Source organism: Rousettus aegyptiacus, unplaced genomic scaffold (genome assembly GCF_014176215.1).
Source record: "Rousettus aegyptiacus isolate mRouAeg1 unplaced genomic scaffold, mRouAeg1.p scaffold_m13_p_7, whole genome shotgun sequence".
Taxonomy (NCBI): Eukaryota; Metazoa; Chordata; class Mammalia; order Chiroptera; family Pteropodidae; genus Rousettus; species Rousettus aegyptiacus.
The window spans coordinates 13,761,106-13,780,404 of NW_023416310.1; the positions used below are offsets into that span (position 1 = coordinate 13,761,106).

Genomic DNA, 19,299 nt, shown 5'->3' on the forward strand with positions numbered 1-19,299 from the left:
TAGAGACTAAGGTTAAGATTATTCACACCTTCATGCTCCCAATTAGCACCTACGGATAGTAGGACAGTGAAGAAGGCAGACAGGAAAAAAATGAATTCATGTGAAATATGGTGTTGGAGAAGAGCCCTACGGATACCCTGGACTGCCAGGAAGACGAACCAATGGGTCTCAGAGTAAATTAAGCCTGAAACATTACTGAAGGCAAAAATGATAACAATGAAACCGTCCTACTTTGGGCACATCATGAGGGGGCAGGGTTCTTTAGAAGAGACAATAATTTGTGGAAAAATTGAGGAAAAGAGGAAGACCAAACATGAAATGGATTAACTCCGTAAAAGAAACCATAGGCATGAGTCTGTAAGAGCTGAGCCAGGCTGTTGAGGACAGGATATTGTGAACATCATTCAATGATAAAGTCACCAGAAGTCACAGTCAACTCAATGACACATAACACATAAGAAAAAGCAAGGCACTACTCAAATCTGTACAGACTAACTTAAGTACTCAAATACTCAGAAACATTTACCTCAATTTTTTTCTAAATCTTGAACTTTAAGGATTAAGAATCTAGCCAAGATCTAGGCATGAAAAGCAAAAGTTTTGAATTAAATTGGTTTTTAATTCATCATCTACTCCCTCCATCATGTCACCTTGCAGTACAGTACAGTAAGTGACCTATATTTTCCTGGGCTTGGCTACAAGACTTGATTTAGTCAATGAAATTATAGACATGACAGAAACAGAAGCTAAAATGTGCTTGCATATTTAGCTAACTCCTGAAATTGCCCTGACAACAGGCCACTTATTCCAGAACAGAGAACAACCCATAGCTTAGGGCCAAGCCTAGGCAACAATAACCGAATCCCAGCAAATCTAAACACATGAGGAAGAAAAGGAACTATTTTTTGTTATAAGCAGCTGAAATTTTGACATTGTCATGCAGCAAAAACTGACCAATAAAAATAAGCCCTGTATAACTCAGGAACAACTGCTTTTTTAACAATACTCAATACCAAAAGATAGTAAACAAAGTCCTTAAGAAAAGTTAACAAAAAAATGTGTATTTAGCCAAGAAGACATCAACCAAGAAGCAAAAGAAAAGACATTAGTGAGCCCAAAACTCAGGTGGGAAAAAAATCACTGTAAACTTAAATCTAGCCAACAAAGAAACACACCAAAATAAACAATTAGGAATGGATAAAATGATTTAAAAGGGGGGAAAAGGTAAACAGTTGCAATTAAGATAATAAGAGAAATGCGAATGTTTTCTATTTTTTCAACTTTCATTTTAAAAATGACCACACCCTCAGAATTTTTCTATTTTCTTTTCCTTCAATGTCAGAGATCATTTAGGAATTAATAACCTAAATGAAGTAAATAAAACATATCAATATACTTCAGTGAAAAAACTAATGCCTATCAATTTTCTTAGTTTCTTCAATTAAATGCAATAAACAATGGTTTCGGTTGCTGAATTACAGAATTTTTTTTCCACTGTACATTTCTTTCATTATTAACTTTGTGGTTTGTTTAGTGGGGTGTTATCAGGTATCGCTTTTACAAAATATTAAAGTAAATAGTCCAAAAGTACATGAATCACAAAACAGTGTAACTTCTGAAAGAGTAAGGCTCTTTTTCGAAATCACTTCGTCACAAGGCAAGCTATTAAAAACAAAACAAAAACTAGAATTGCAGGTAAGAGAAGGAAACTAACTGTATTTAGATTGAAGTGAAAGACTTCCACTCAAAGAGGAAATGAATAGCAAGGTATTTGTTAACCAAGTACAAGAAGGGACATACTCAGAGAGTCAGTCACAAATGCCCACAAATATAAAGAAAGGGGATACGTATATGTAACATTCAAAGATCAAGAGACAAGCCAAAGACAAAGGCAGGAAGATCTAGTGGTTTTAGAATGAGTATGTTTAGATCATATCACCAAAATTTTTAATCGTTTCAATTATATAGTAATGACTTTAGGGGAAAAAATACTTTTTACTTAAAGATTATCAACAGAAAAGCGATCACATTTTGATAACTTTAAAGCTTGTTATATTGAAGTATATTTTTAAATAGAATTACGAAGGCTTTTGCAAACCTATAACAGAATAATTTATGTGTTAAAATTTACCTTTAATCTAAAGTATGTTTGACAAATTATTCATTATACCTTACAACTGCTGAGATATCCGTGCTAAATAAAGACTTCACTTAAAATAATGTTTGTGTAGGGACTAAACTGCTACTTATCCTCAAGCAATAAAATAAATTATAGTAGAAAATAACCCAGAGAATAAGATAAGGTAATCTATGAAAATAAGACAATCTATGAGTTCACACTGATATAAATAAATGAACAAATCAATGAATGGAAGAGAATTTGTTGAGTAGAATTCTAATTAACAAATATAGAAGAAATGATGGAATTAGAAAATCACCTATGTGGCAACCATATTTCAAGCAAGTATTATCAATGGATGTTGTGGCAGACATACTCTAAAATGACCCTCAGTTAGCCCCACACTCTGGTACTCACATTCCTGTGCAATCTTCCCGCCCCCCCCCGCCCCCCCGCCCCACCCCCCAACGCAAATGTAGTGGGATGTTACTTCAGTGACTGTTACATAAATTTACAGTGTCCTTGAGAAGTGACTTTGAGGAAGCACGTAGGTTGGGGAGGCTCAAGTGGCAAAGAACTCAGGGCAGCCTCTAGCCAAAAGCTAGCTGTGAACTGAGGACCTCGGCCTGATAAGCCCCAAGGATCTGAATCCTGCCAACAACCTGTTGAGCTTCATAAGCCTTCAGACAAGAACCCGGCCCTGGCCAACACCTTGATTGCAGCCTTGCAGAAGACCCAGTAAAGCCGTGCCTAGACTTCTGACACACACACAAAAAACTGAGACAATAAATATGTGTTGTTTAAAGCTAAGTTTGTGGTAATATTGTTAAGTAGCAATAGATAACTAATAATAAGATGCTGAAACCAGTGGGCAAAAAGGTACAATGAGATCTACATACATAGTCTCAAAGTATCTCTCCCCCCCCCCCCGCAAATGCTTATTAATTACAAAAGCAAAAATTATACCTTTATAGTGAAGAAACTTGGCAGACATCACATAAACCAAGGGGCCAAAGTTATCAACACCAATAATGGAATAAATTGAAAACAGTGCCTCCTGATATGATTTAGTAAAAATGACATACCACTTCTGTGGAATTTCTGCCAAAAATGCACCTGAGTCTAATCATAAGAACATATCAGGCATATCCAAACTGACAGTCTACAAAATAGCTGGCCTGCACTCTGAAAATTTCAAGGTCATTAAGGACAAAGACTAAAGAATGCTTTCAGATTAAAGGAGACATAGAAACACATAAAAACTCAATGAAAATGAACGTGTGTGATCCTGGATCAAAAGGACATCAGCAGAATTACCAAATGTGATTAAAGTCTGCTGATTTGATAGTAATATCAATGTTACTATCCTGACTTTGATACTTGCACTGTGGTTATGTAAAAAAAATATATTTGCCTTTAGAAAATATACTCTGGAGTATTTAAAGGTGGGGCACCATGTCTACAACTTAATCTCAGACATTTCAGAAACACTAGAGAGGGAGAAAAGGAAGGAGGTAGATAGGTAGACAGAATGATAAAGTAGTATATAAAATGTTAACATTTGGGGAATCTAGATGAAAGTTATATAAAAATTCTTTGTACTACTTCAACTTTTCTTAAAGTCTGTAATTAAAAAGTTGAATGAAAAGCTAAGAACACAAATAGTGTAAGAAAAGTCTATAAAAACAACATGAACCAATGAAATAGTATGAAGCACTGATAAAAAGTGTAATACAGATTAACCTCAAAAGACAACATATTACATGGTTCCATTTACGCGACATGTCCAGAAATGGCCAATCTACAGAGACAGAAAGTAATTTAGGGGCTGGCAGCAGGAACAAGCATTAACTATATACAGGTATGAGGAATCTTATTGAGGAAACGGAAATATTCTAAAGCTTGAGTATGGCAATGGCTGCACTGTAGAACTCAGTAACTTTACTTAAAATCACTGAATTGTACATTTAAAATGAGGTTTATGGTATATAAACTATGCCTCAATAGTTTTTTAAAAAATGACAACGTAGGCCTTTTGAGCTATGCTTCTCTTGCTCAGGCCCACTTCCATGTCTAGAAATATACTTTCCCTTCTAATAAAACTTGTCTTTTCTATGGTAAAAAAAAATATATATATATATATTGACAATGAGGAAAAGAAGTTAACTTAGTTTTTCATTCACTGAACATTTACCAAAGAGCTGTCATATAACAGCACAATGGCAACTGTCAGCGATATAAAAATGGAAATGGAAGTTTCCATTAGCACACATTCTTGTATTTTACTGTAAAAATAACTGAACTGAGACTGAGCAGAGCCAAATGATATGGTCTCTATTTCCTAGTACATACACACATACTATAGTATCATTTAATTTATGATTAACTGACATTTCTTTTCCACCAGAGAGATGAGGCAAGTTAGTACGAATTATAAATGTGCAGTAATACGAAAACTTCAGGCACATTTGCAATTTTGCTATCAATCAAGAACTGAACAAAATCAGAAATTTAGGTTTAAAACTTACTAAGCTTTTTGTCGGTGACCAATCCTCCTGGATTATAAGAATATATTCAACTGTACATACAGTAGTACTTGCAATAAAATGTTCATTCTTAATGTTTTATAATTTGGTACATTTTTTGAAAGAGCTCTCTTGCAAAAAAATAACTGATAAGTTTTTCTGAAACTAATCATACCTAATGTCTCCATTGAAAGTCTTGACAATTTCATTACTGATTTCTTCCATTTTTAGTTTCTTTCTGGAGCTTGAAATTACAAATTCAAACTGTAAGTAAAGTCTGTAACAGTGTTTATAAATATACAAGGTCCAGCAACTCTCAGCAAAAATCTTTAGCTTGTTTAGTCTCATCTATAGCCCTCCTAATTGTAAAGGGCCTTGCTGGCAGTCTTAAAAGAATTACTCAGTTGTTATTCCAATTCTGTATTATCACATTGCATGCAGATATTAATAAAAATTCATATTCTTATCCTTCATATCTACAACCTTATATCACTGCCTACATTTTAAATCACACAGGGCAAAATAAACATTCACTACCTTCTACGAAAATTTAAAGTACCTCTGCTCATCCCCTCTAACTTAGGTTGATATTCTATAATTTCCTACTAATAAAACACAATAATTGTTTCTTCCACAGTAAATAAAACTGTCCCTGACTCAAATAACAACAAAATCCTACAATTTTTTATTGTGGTAAAATATAGATTAATATAAATTTACCATATTAACTATTTCAAAGTGTACAGTCCACTTATACTTAAGTACATTCATACTGCTACACAACTAAGCTCCAGAACTTTTTATCTTGCAAAACTGAAACTCTATACCTATCAAACAACTCCCCTACACCTAGCCCCTGACAACCACCTTTCTACTCCCTGTCTCTATCAATATGACTACTCTAGGTCCATATAAATGGAATCATACAATATTTGTCCTCCTGTGTCTGGTTTATTTCACTGAGTATATCTTCAAAGTTCATCTATACTGTAGTGAATATCAGGATTTCCTTTTATAAGGCTAAATAATATTCTGTTGAATGTATATGACACATTTTGTTTATCTCTTCATCCATCAATGGACATTTGGACTGTTTTCATCTTTTGCGCCTACTGCGAATAATGCTGCCATGAACATTGGTGTAAAATATCTATTCAAGTCCCTGCTTTCAATTCTTTTATGCATATACCCAAAAGTAGAACTGCTGAGTCAAATAACATCCTACAACTTTTAAACATTTTTATCTTACTCCCAGTTTACATAATCATCTCTCTGATGCAACCTCCTACAGACAAGAATCGGATAAATCCATAGGTTGACAAGGAGCTTCACAGGTTATCTAGTTCATTTACTTACAGATGCTTATATCCCCTCCTAAAACTTCACAAACAGGTAATCGTCTAGTCTTTTCATACAAGCATATAACGTGGTAGAGACTCACTATGTCTGCAAGCATTTCCAATTATTCACAAATTGTTCCTTAAGCTAAGCCAAATATGTATTCTTATAACTCCTGATTTCATGCTGGAAATCACTGGTTATCACAGTGGAAAAATCTGGGAGGATCTTTCCTTCCTCTTTTTGATTTTCTGAACTGTTTGAATTTTCCAAAATGACCTTGCAATAAATTACCTTTATAATTGGGGGGTGGCGGGGAGACTAACATTATTTGTTCATTATTCCATATGCCAGTACTTTATGAAACCCTGAAGTCTACTACTGCCTTTCAGATTTTTGGTCTCTCCTCATTAGCATCCCTTTCTGCAACCAATCTAACAAAATTTAATGTAAGAAACTTTTACAGTCCAACCTCAAAATTTACCACTGTCCTCCAATACTTTATTGCCCCTATTTTGAGCCTTTGATAAAGAGCTTTAAGGGACTTCATCAACCTAATTTATTTAATCCTAAAGATATTCCCCCTTGCAATAGTAGATTACCGGGCCTAAACTCTTGTTCAATCCCAATCTCTTGTTCATTTTTCTGTACACTCTCCTATAGAATAGCCTTGTCAAAACTAGGGCTTAATCAGCTTCCCTATCCCTGACTGAACTATTATACACTCTATATTTATCCTTCAAAGCTCAATCCCTTGAATTTCAATAGGATTAAATAATAGACTCAGAGTTTCAAGGTTAAAAGAAATGTAGAGTCATCTAGTTCCCCAAAGAGATGCCTGAATGCCTTATTTCAGGTCAATTTTAAATGTAAAAAAGATAATAAACTTTTAAGAATCTTTAATCACATGATACACTCACTTATTCATACATACACACACACACACACACACACACACAGAATAATCATTATCCACATACAAACTAAAAATTCTGCACTAAATAACTTTAAAACCAAGAACTGATTTTTATGGCATGCTTACCTCTCAGCACACAGAACAAAACTAAACTCAACAGCACCCTCGTGTTGGGAAATAGTGAGTTTAGGAATCACTATAAATAGACTTGGTAGGTTTTAAATTCACTGAAAATTTTTATATTATTATAAACTCATTAAAACATTTTACTTGTTTTCCATTGGTCATATACCTGTAATTCTTCCGACAAGAAGTCCATTTGGGTTAACAACTAATCCACTCTTCAAAAAGAAATAACAAATGTAGATTTTAAATGTAAAAAGTAGCATCTAACTCATCGTACTTTAGTGAATTAGAGTCTTCAAACTGTTTTCCTCCACAAACATACCATGAAACAAATGGTAGTGAAACCATTAGAGAGGGGAAAAGGGTGTGAAAAAGAAATTTTTAAACAGGCATTTCTGGAGAAGCCAGCCCAGCTGGGACCCCAAAATGAGAGGTCTGGATTAACAGACCAGCAAAAGAGTGCAAAACAAGTATGAGAGTAATCTAGGAATAGCCTGGAGAGAAAGTTAGCAATACAAAAAGATCCTTTGGAGGTTTTTCTTATATATTCTCTCTACTTCTTAATAAATCTTCACTCTATCTTCCCATTACTGTCTTTTTCTCACTATCGTTTTTTTAAAAGGCATGGTTTGCCCACTACCAGTAGGATGTGAAGCATAACCATTTGAAAGGAAAAAAACGAGTTCAGTGATTGTTTTAAGTAAATATATGGAAAAGCAAGGTTCGATTTTATTTAGGTTAATCACAAATTCTTGGTATAGAAGGACCTTAGAGAACATCATAACGTTTTACCTAAGGAAAACTACAATTGGTTCATTAAGAGCTTTATCTAACCTCCTGATTCCACTCGAAAGTGAGGCAACAGAAACAGCACTTATGTTTGGAGTGAGACAGATATGAGTTCAGGTTTTATCTCTAACTAACTATGTGATTCTCACTGCTTCAACGGCTTTAATTGTGAAATAAAGACTTCAGGGGGGTTAAGATTAAATTGGTCAAATGCATAAAGTACCTGAATCTTATCTTAGTCCATGGCCATTTCCACTATTGTTTCACTAACAGCACTCTGCTTTTCAATCTTATGAGAAATAAGTAATAAAAGGACAAAGCAGACTTTAAGAGAAACCTAATGCTTCTAAGAAAGGTCATTCTGTAACTACTGCACATAAAGAAATATAAACTGCCTTTATTGCAGCTGATCAAGATGCTAACATTTCTTAACTGGCTGGGCAGAGTTCCTAAACAGCATGGACTGAACTAAAGAGGTGCAGATGTCTGCATATGAGGACATACTGTTTGGGGTAAAAGAAGTATTAGTGTGAAAAACAGAAACTATAAATAAAATACTTCGCAATATAAGTCATGGACATAGTTCTGAAAGAGCTGGAGAGAAAATAAAATAAAATTCAACAGATAAATAATTAGTTGAAAGTTTGCATCTTTGTCCTATTTGGCATTTCTTGTTCATTTAGCAACATAGCTTATAAATCTGAAGAACAAAGCTATTTATTACAATTATTTTCTGCTTCTGAACAAGAACTGTCGGTCTTGACATAGCCACTTATACCATGATTCACGGTTTTGAAGAAGTCAATTGATCCTTTCATTTTACCAATTCCTGGCATTTTCCAAGTCACAGAAGCAACTCAGAGTTATGGTAAAGCTTATATAATTAAACGGCTTTGACTGTGAGTTATCTTACCTCAAGCAGAAATAATAAAGACTAAAATAGGAGAGGCATGAAAGTACCAACAAATAGGATCAGACCTAAAGAAACAGCCCAGACCGGGAAGCTTCTTTTGTCCTTGTGGGCTTGAGACTAACGAGTCTGCTCCCCTAAGATGCTGACAGCCCGGTGGCATAAGCGAGAAGGGTCCCAACACAAGCACCTGACCTAGGAAGCCTCTCTGTTCCCCACACTGAGAGACATAAGGCAGTCTGGCCTGTGGAAGCTCTTTCCACCCTTCAGAAAGCAGTAGCAGGGATCACTGGAGCCTTTGTGTCAACAAATAAAAGAAGACCAAATGCACAGCAAAGGCTCTGAAAATTAAATTATTATTAAACCACAGGCCACCAGAAACATCTAAGACTCTACGTGAGCATTGTGATTCCCTGCTTAAATGACATATTTAAGCTTAATAGGACCCAACATCTCCTAACATAATAGCTAAAATATCCAGAATTCAATAGAAAAATCATCCATCATACCAAGAAGCAGGAAAATCACAACCTAAATAAGAAAAGACAATCAACTGACGTCAACACTGAGGAAGATGTTGAAATTATAAGACAAGGATTTTAAAACAGCTGTTATAAAAATGTTTTGAAAAGCATTAATAAATTCTCTTGAAACACAGGAAAATACAGCAAATATCAGCAAAGATATAGAATTTATAATAAACAGAAGTTATAGAACTAAAAAGTACAATAAGAAATGTAAAATCTTGCTAAATGGTCTCGACAGTAGAATGTTGATCACAGAGGATAGAATCGATGACTCTAAGAACAGATCAATGAAATTTATCTAGTGTGAACAACGGAGGGACAATAATAATTTAAAAAAAAATTAACAGAATCTCAGAAGTTGTGGGATAATAACCAAAAAAATCAAAGTTCTTATCATCAGATCCCAAGTATAAAAGGAGAAAGAGTATTCAAACACTTAACAGTTGAAAACCTTACTTTATTTGGTGAAAAAGAAATGTACATACTCAAGACACTCAGTGAATCTAAATAGGATAAACTCAAAGTCCACAGACCCACACACCGAGATGTGTCATAATTAAATTTCTGAACACTAAAAAAAAGGAAGGGGAAAAATAAGTTCTAAAAGCAGTCAGAGAGAAACAACACATTACCTATAGGAAAATATTAATTCAAAAAACAGCAGATTTCTCATCTGAAACCATAGAGGACAAAAGAAAACTTCACAACATTTTATAAGTGTGCAACAAAAGCAAATGTTAGCTCACATATTTCCAATCTCTTAAATACTTTCATTTATTAATCGACAGAATATCAGGTACCCCAATGGTAGTATGTCAAATGATGATTTTAATAAAACTAAATGTAGACTGAGTTTCTAAAATTATGACCAAATGATTACAAACTTCAAAAACAAGCAAAAAAAATACATGTAATAAACATTTGCATAGCAATATCACTCTCACTTAGTTTCTAGATTAATTAGTTTTCTAAGTAAAAATCATGCACCCAAAGGTAAATTCAATTAAATTTGTAAAAAAGTGCTTTATAATTTTATAATAGTTCTTTAGAAAAAAATAATAGTTCTTACCTTCTGGAGTTGGAATGCACCCCAAGAAAATAAAAGAAGGGAAAAAAAACAGCTTTTAATTTTTCTTTACAAAGCAAGAATAAAGCCAAAAAATAAACTCTCTCTTCCCCTCCCAGCAATACTCACAATTCTTAAAATTTGTACCCTCCCCCACCTTGCCATAAAACATTAATTTATTCTTTAAAATTTACACGTTAGTCCAAAACATCATTGTCTAACAATACACAATTAACTTCAGCTAGTCAAACCACTTCAGTTAACAGTTAAAGTACCCTAATTATGTGCCAGAGTAAAAGCTATTACAGCAGTTTAGAGTTAAATGTGGATACAAGAATATTACCCTGTTCTTTAATATTCTTCCCATGCATTTCAATTTCAAGGAGCCATCATAAAGCCATCAGCTATGGACCCTAAGGTTTAGTAGGTTCCCTTTGATCCATAATAGAACTCATTGTGAAGCTAAGTAACAATGGATAAGAATATTCTTTTCTGTCAATGTCCAAGCATTTTGTTTTTTCATTATTAGTCCTTTCTGATATCCCAACCAGGTTTGTGGGCTTGAAAGCAGACTGCAACCAGCTAACAAAGAAAATGCAGGCCAGACTCAAAGGTATCAGCCAATTTAATAATGTTCTTCATTCTTAAACTGAACTTTCTAATGAAATCACCTCAAGGCAATTCAGCTTGGCAAATAGTCAAAAGACCTACTCTGCAAGGAAAATGATTTCTGCTGAAAAGTAGTAGAGAATGTTGACTTTTATTTCCCCTGCTGTATACTTTTACGTAAGAAGATGTGGGATTTGTTTTTGGTATGAGGTGAGCTAAAACATACTTAAATATCATGGAGAGAGATTATTTTGTTCATAAGTAAACGTATTATTACTAATCAGGTGCAATGAAGACTCCTCTCAAAGAGGTAGAAATTCAATCTGGCAAGTGTTTACTGAGCATGATCTTTAAAAATCAAACTACTGAAAACTAAACATAAAGAAATTATCTTGAAAGCAATCAGAGAAAACAAATTATTACTTATATGAAAATAATGACTCAAACAACCATGGATTTCTCATCAAACTATGGCGGCCAGAAGGAAGCAGCAGAGCAACATTTTTTAGTGCTGAAAAAAAAGAACCACCAACACAGATTCAATATCCAGCAAAAAAATAAAAATAAAAATAATAATAATAATAATAATAAAAACCCTTCAAAATAAAGGCAAAATCAAACAAACAAAAAGACATTTCCAGGTGAAGGAAAACTAAGAGATTTCATCAGCAGCGGACATGCTCTAAAAGAAATCCTAAAAGAAAAATTCTTCTGGGTAAAGGAAAACAATACTAAAGGAAAATGAGGAACTTTAGAGAAGAAAGAGCAAAAGAAATGGTAAACATCTGGGTAAACACTGTTAGTCCTTGAACTATTTATGACTGAAAAGAAAAATTAGGAACACTGTCTGGTGGGGAATTCCATGTATGAGATATAACGCCCATGACAACTGTAATAATAAAGAGGACAAGCGGAGGTTCTGAGGCTTCTACATTTTATTTAAGGCAGTAAAATATTAACTCTAAGTCAATGAAAGGTTTGGGTGTATATATCTCTAAAGCAACCACTTAAAAAACAAATAAACAAAGAAATATAGCCAGAGTCAAAAAATAAAATATGAAATACTACAAGACACTCAAATAATTCAAAAGAAGGCAGTGGGGGAAGATAGTAGACTAAATCTAATCATGTCAAAAACTATATGCTATCCATAAAAAAAACCCACTTTAAATATAAAAAGACAGATAGAATTGCTTGATGTTCAGAGTAAGAGTGAGAAATCTAAGAACCTACACAGAGAATAGTGGCGTGTTATCAGTTTAGCTGGGGTGCAGATGAAAAGAAATCAAGTAAACAAAAGTGGTGCATAGGATCAATCATCTCCGTTATTCTATGGAAAAACTACTAAAGGTTTCTGTGCCTGTTACCAATTTGTTGACTTTCAACTCTAAATCCAACCTTCCCTGCCCTTCTCTGTGATAGCAGAGCTGAACCCTATAAACCCTCCTCTGCCAATGGGCTCCACGTTAAGTTTTGTCAATAGAGTGCTGGAAGGACACTGCAGAAATGTAGCGGGGGGCGGGGGGGGGGCTTTTCTTTCTGTTTTTGTCTTTCTAGTTCTTTCTTCTTGCCTGCCTGCTCTTGTGGCATGCACAAGCAAATGAGGGACACTCCATGGCATGCATCCTTCAGCAAGGTTCAGCAGAACGTCTGTGGGTGGCTTCCCAGAAATTTCTGCTGGTGCCTCAGCTGGCATTTCAGAGTGAGCTGGACAGGTGCCCAGCGGGAAGCTTCTCACCAAGTTCTTCTAGTACCCAGTAGGCGGTTTCCCATGCTGTGTCCCCAGGCTACAGCACCAGTGAACTTTGTCATCCACTGGACCAGAGCCCAACCCTCTCCATGGAGATCTGAATTGTAACCTAAGGACACGAAGGGGCCTCCTTGAAAGTTATTCTTTCCTGGGGCACACTGCTTCAGCCCTAGAGGTACAAGCTGTCCTCTGTATCTGCTATTACTGTATTCTTTTGTGTTCTCTTTACCTTTTAATAGTCATTTCTGGTTAATAAGTTAATAACCAGTTAACTTAATAACTTCCCTTTTCAAATTACCATGTAGCTTCTGTCTACTGCCTGGACCTTGAGAATTATAGAACTGTATAGCTCAAAGACTGCAGAAAACATTAAAAAAAAATTTTTTTTAAGTTAATGAAAAAATAAAAAGTAATGCCCCCAAACCAAGAACAGCTCCATGAAGCTGTGTGGGAATAGTTCTGTGAGTACATTTGGGAGACTGGGGTTTTGAAATGCCTCTGAAACTTCATGACCAATGGCATAGTCTGTAATGGTAGGAAGAACTATGGATTCAAGTCAGGGGAAAATAAGACATTCTTTCACCTGAAACAACACAATCTGTATCTTCTTTCTTCCCTATGATTTCTATGGGAAACTAAACTATCTTCAAAATGGGTGCACTTAGATGTAAATAAAAAGAAAAACATAATAGAAGACACGAAATCATAAGTTATTGTCAGAGGAAAAATTTGAGGGCCTTTTTTCTCCCTGTTTCCTAAATTTTATTAAAGAAGAGCATTTTATAAGATTTAATTTAAATCTTATAATATTTTTTAAAAGAATACATGTTTCTAATTAATTCATTCAGAATTACATACTTTGGGTAAATGATTTTCAATCTCATCTAACTTTTCAAAGGGACTAGTATTCTCAATCTTTCTCAGCCAATCACTTTGTTTTTAATATTTTTTTTATTAGTTGGTTGTGGCAAAATATACATAACATACAAGTTACCATTTTAACCATTTTTAAGTATACAATTCAGTGGCATTAGGTACACTCAAAATGCGTGCAGCATTACCACTATCCATTTCCAGAACTTTTTTTTATCATCCTCCCCAAAATTCTGTACCAATTAAACAACAACTCCGTAGTCTCCTCTACTCTCAGCCCCTGGTAACTTCTATCCCACTTTCTATCTCTGTAAGTTTGCCTATCCTAAGTATCTCATCTAGGTGGAACCGTACAATATTTGTTCTTTTGTGTCTGGCTTATTTCGCTTAGCATGTTTTTAAGGTTCATCAGAATGAAGCACATAGCAGAATTTCATTCATTTTTAAGGCTGAATAATGTTCCATTGAATGTATATACCAAATTTTATTTAGCCATTCATCTGCTGATGGACATTTGGGCTGCTTCAACTTAAATATTAAGTATAAAATAAATGTAGTTTGGAATAATCAAAATTAAATGAGATTCTTCAAAATGGGAAAGCAGAGGGAAACTACAAAGAGAAAAAGAGCTGAAATCCATGTATTGAGGACTGAGAAAAATAAAACTGCAAGAAGCAGCACATTCTTCAATAAACGCAGTATCTATTTCATTCTGTAATCTGTCTAAAATTTCAAAAGATTTTAAGACTTCCATCTGACACGACACAGCAGCACGAGAATAAGCTATAAGAACATTTGAATGTGAAGTTCCAACCACTGACACTTCATACATTAACAAGTAGGTTTTCAATACTTGTTATGTACCAAGCGCTATCGGGCAAGTGGGAGGAGAATAGCAAAGTGTCACTGACCTCATGGAGCTAGTTTAATACAAGTGATAGAGAAGCTAGCTATATGACTTTTTTAAGATCACAAAAATATATCATTTTAAATCTCAAGAGCTATGAAGAAAGAACACAGAACACTATAATAAACTAAAAAAGGAATATGTGACCTAGACCAGAAAGTCAGTCAACGTTCTCTGAAAAAGACATATTCAAACTGACACCTGAAAAATAAGAGTTAAGAGAAAGCACATTCCTTGCTAAAGGGTCAGCATGTACAAAGGCTAAGGTGGGAAGTAGCTTCCCTACATATTTGGGAAAAAAAACTAAAAATGATATTTAGGGCTATGAGAATGAACAAAAAAACTGAGAAGGAAAGCTTAGAGAGGAAGGAAGGAAAGCAGGAATGTTTATGGGCGCTTCAGGTAACAAACGTTTCAAGAAGAAAACAGTCAGCTGTGTTAAATAATGCTGAGAAGTAAGAGCGGCATGAACTAAAAGTCCCATGGAGTTGACAAAATATAAGTCACTGGCAACTTTGAAAAACTGCTTTGTGGTCACATAACTAACTGCATCACCATAACAACAGAGTTTAACCAAGAACAAGGACTTGTAAACTGCTGTCACTGAGAGAAGCCAGAAACCATTTTTATGACACTACCATCTCCCTACTTTTTAAAATAATTTCTTTCTCTTTTTTCTGTTCTTAAATTACTAATCTTTATTTACTGTCCTTGCCTGCTCCCTAGAAATGAAAATGAAAAGTTTAAACTCACATAGCCTTACTATATTAGAGCTGGGTGACCCTGCAATTAGCATTTTGACCTAAGGGATGGATGGAGTCTTATCTCAACATAAAAGATTTCCTGGCCTATTTCCCTAGTGTATATCAAGTCTAATTTTATGAAATCTCTAGCTCATTCCTATTCTATAAGACTCAACAGTATTAATAAAAAGATATTAGAAAACCTTAGCAGAATTTGTTCCTCAGAGTCACAATAATCACTAATGCCTTATACAAATTGATCTGTGATTAAATGGGTATTGTACTTTAATTTTAAGCTAATAAATGCAATCTAATTCAAATAAAAATTGAGAATGTCATTGATAAATTTTTTAAATAATTTACAAAAAAACGTTTAAAAGCTAATTCTTCGAATGTATTTTAATGTTTTAATTTACAAATGTTCACACAAATTTTCAGGGACATACATTATGTAAAGTGAGATACACTAATTTATACTTCATTATTTTATTTAATAAAGCAAACCTAATATATTCCCAGCCTTCTAACATCTGGCCACAAATTAGAACAAAATTTTTAAAACTTAGCAAAGAAATGCCAATAAAAAAATCTCAAATTGAATTTCATGTTAAAGAAAAGAAAATGAGAATTAAAATCTAGAACATGCAATAGCCAGTTATCAAAAAAATGTATTCTGGTCCATTTACAAATATATCAGCATAGTTCACTGTTTCTCATAGGAAGACTACTGACATCTGAAATGAACAATCCTTCAATGGGAAGAACTGTACGGCACAATGCAAGACACTGAGCATCCTTGTTACCTGCCCATTAATGCCACCGTGCTCTCTCCTTTCCAGTCACTTGACAATCAAAAATAGCCCCTCAAATTTTGAACGCTTTCTCTAAGGGTGTTATACAATACTACCCCTGGCTAAGAACAACTAATAGCACTTTGAAGCACTGCAACTTTTTCCTTAATAAAAATATCTCTAATGTAGACTCTCAGACTTATGCCTTAACACACACTAAACATAATTTTAACATTTCTTGATGACAAACAGTCTTGATTATGAACAGTGTGAGTGCTATTGTAATATAATAAGACTCTTAGAAATTAAAGGGTGTTTTGCCTTTGGTCCTATATTAGTTGACCCCAAGGTGCTATATTTGAACATAATAAAACTGTTATTTGAAATATATACTCTTTATATCTTTCCCATTTTGTTCTTTTTGGTCAAGGTTATTTCTTCCTAGACTGTCTACCTCTAGAACTCTCCCTGCTCTAGAGTAGTTTTTATCTACTAATGTCTAAGGTTATTAAACCAAAAACCTGAATTGATAGATGAAGGCTTGAAGATGGCTCCAGGCCTTCCTAAGAATTAAATTGCATGGGTGTGGAGATAGCTACTGTCTAAGCATTTTTTAAAACACTTTTGGGTTTGTAACTGTGCTATGACTAAAAAATCCAAAAACCTGACAACTGAATAAATCAAAAATTTACAATGCAGTTATTACTAAATAATTAATCCCTGGGGCTAAAGTATACTGCTATATACTATATAATACTCTAACCAAGTATTATAATTATTACTAATAATATTTAAATAACTCACCTGATTTCTTTTAGTCCTTCTCTCTGGATAACTTGAAGAATTTCTTTATGACTCATGGGTGTATTGGGGTATTTTTCTAAGACCTGAGGAACAAGTATATAATAATAAATTATTTCTTCTTATTTTAAGTTTTTATTCTTATTATAAGTATGTATTAATTTCATCCAGCACATATATATACAGAAACTTTTCATTCCTTATATTTTGGAATAAAAAGTAAAAAAAATTAAGGGAATATAAACAAGATCTTCCCTCCTTTAGTCACAAACAAGTCAAATCCTGAAGCAGAAACAGATCAAGAAGGATTAGATTAATAACTCAATTATTCATTATTAATGCATAATATGAAATTATGTTTACTTTCTGCCTCCACCTCTACATCACTACTTGTGGACCTACTATAAGCACCTTACAGATTATCCATCTTCACATTTCCGGCAAAGCCTAGTACAGCATGGATGATCAAAAATTCTTAACCAAAACAAATGAATTAATGCACAGTTTAGCCTGTCCTCCCACTGAATATGTACAACTAAAAACCTGAACAGAATGCATGGAGCAGCTATCTAAGGACTCTGAAAACAGTAGCAGTGGACTGAGAGAGGAAACCACATCCAGAAGTACCAATAACCCTGCAGTGAGTTTCTTAGTTTTACTTCCTCTGGGACCACTCAGCCTAGACTCAACTGCAGTCCAAACTCGACTGCACACTAAGTGCAGACAGAAATGACTCCAAGAAAAGTCTTCTCTTTTTTGGTCTGAAGAACAGTAAAGGGAGCAGGGGATCCTCTGGATTCCACCCCCCGCCCCCGCCTTGTCTACTGACCCCATGCAATCCAAAGGTAGCAGCTGTGGCAGTGATGATACCAGCAACGGCTAGGAGGAACCTAAAACTCCAAGAAAATGGAACCATTCTGGGCGCTTGAGTGTCAAGACAATCTTCACGGCTTATATTCTTTCTCTACCATCCTGTTGCTTGGCAACAAAGGCAGATGTGGTTGCAGAAGTATGCAGCAAAACAAAGAAATAGCAACTCAGGTGTCTAGTCACAGGACAGGAAGAAGGGCCTCTAGGAGTCAGAAAGTGCTAAGGAACTTACAAATGAAAAAGCTCAAGAAAGTGATACCATGAAGTTCTATAAACACTCCTAGAGTCACCCCAGAGTTATGCACATAAACATACTACCCCTATCAGGTTCCCAAATTAACCACTAGGTGGCACACATACAAACCACATCAGAACAGCTCCGCAAAGACTGAAAACTAGACATTGGAATTTTATTGCAGAGGTAGATAAGAAACTTGTGACGTGAACTACTGAGGTCAATGCCTGCTTAAAAAAATAAATCCTCTCATTCCTCAAAAAAAAAAAAAAACAATTAACATTCTCTATAGGATTTAAACAAGACACAGAGTATCATAATATAACATAAAATTACTAATATACATTCCAAAATAACTTGGCATATGAAGAACAAGGAAAATCTCAACAACTCACAAGGGAAAAGATAACCTACACACACCACATCCAAGATGACACAGATGTTGGAATTATCAAACAAAATTTTAAAGCAGCTATTATAACTATGATTCAAGAAGTCAGGAAGAATATTCTTGAAAAAAATAGATAAGAGTTTGAGAATAGAAACGAGTGTGTGTGTGTGCGCGTGTGTGTGAGCAAATGTGCATGCGAGAAACAAAATTTTAGGACTAAAAATACAATAACTGACAGAGGGGATGGGATTTGGGGGCCTGGGAAAATGGGGTGAAGGGTTAAAGAAGTACAAATTAGGAGCTGTAGCTGGGGATGGGGAGCACAGCAGTCAGCATTAATATGATGGTGACATGGAGGGCCAGAGGAGGGAGGGAGCAAATTGGGGAATTGTTTTATGAACAATATAGCTGTCTAACCAATGTACTGTATACCTGAAACTGATTTAAATAAGTAAATTTATTTAAAAAAATACAATAACCAAAATGAAACCCAAAACTCCCTAGAGGAGCACAGCTGCAAATGGAGATAACAGAGGAAAGAGTAAGTGAACTTGAAGATGACAGAAATTACTCAATCCATGAACAGAGAAAAATCATAGAAAAAATAAATAAATGAACAGAGCCAATGGGGCAATATCAAAAGGTCTAACATTCATGTCATCAAAGTGCCAAAAGGAGACAACAAGGAGAGCAAAGAAAAAATATTTGAAGAAATAGCTTAAATCTTCCCAAATTTGGTGAAAGATACACACTTACAATTTCAGGAAGGTCAATGAATCTCAAATTACATAAATTCAAAGAAATCCATACGCAGATATGTCATAGTCAACTACTGAAAACTAACGACAACAAAAAAATCTTGAAAGCAGCCAAGGAAAAACAATGTTCCACTTAGGAGAAAAACAATTCAAGTGACTAGATTTCTCATTAGAAATTATGGAAGGCAGAAACAGTGGGAGCACATGTTAAGGTGCTGAAAAAAAGGGGTTATCAATTCAAAATTCCTATCTAGC

The 19,299-nt window shown here is 34.6% G+C and overlaps 1 protein-coding gene across 4 annotated transcripts in view; it reads right to left on the reverse strand.

Moving 5' to 3' along the window:
* The window catches only part of ASXL2 (ASXL transcriptional regulator 2), a 104,213-nt gene that overhangs the window by 56,565 nt on the left and 28,349 nt on the right, over nt 1-19,299 (reverse strand). For 2 of the 4 annotated variants that reach the window (XM_016121740.2, XM_016121742.2), the window contains exons 2-3: nt 16,794-16,876; nt 10,320-10,322 (exon numbers count right to left, since the gene is read on the reverse strand). The exons of 1 other annotated variant lie outside the window; for it this stretch is intronic. In XM_016121740.2, coding sequence (XP_015977226.2) covers nt 10,320-10,322; nt 16,794-16,876 — 86 coding nt within the window. The remainder of the gene's footprint in view (nt 1-10,319; nt 10,323-16,793; nt 16,877-19,299) is intronic. One more of the 4 variants, XM_016121741.2, reaches the window with a different exon arrangement.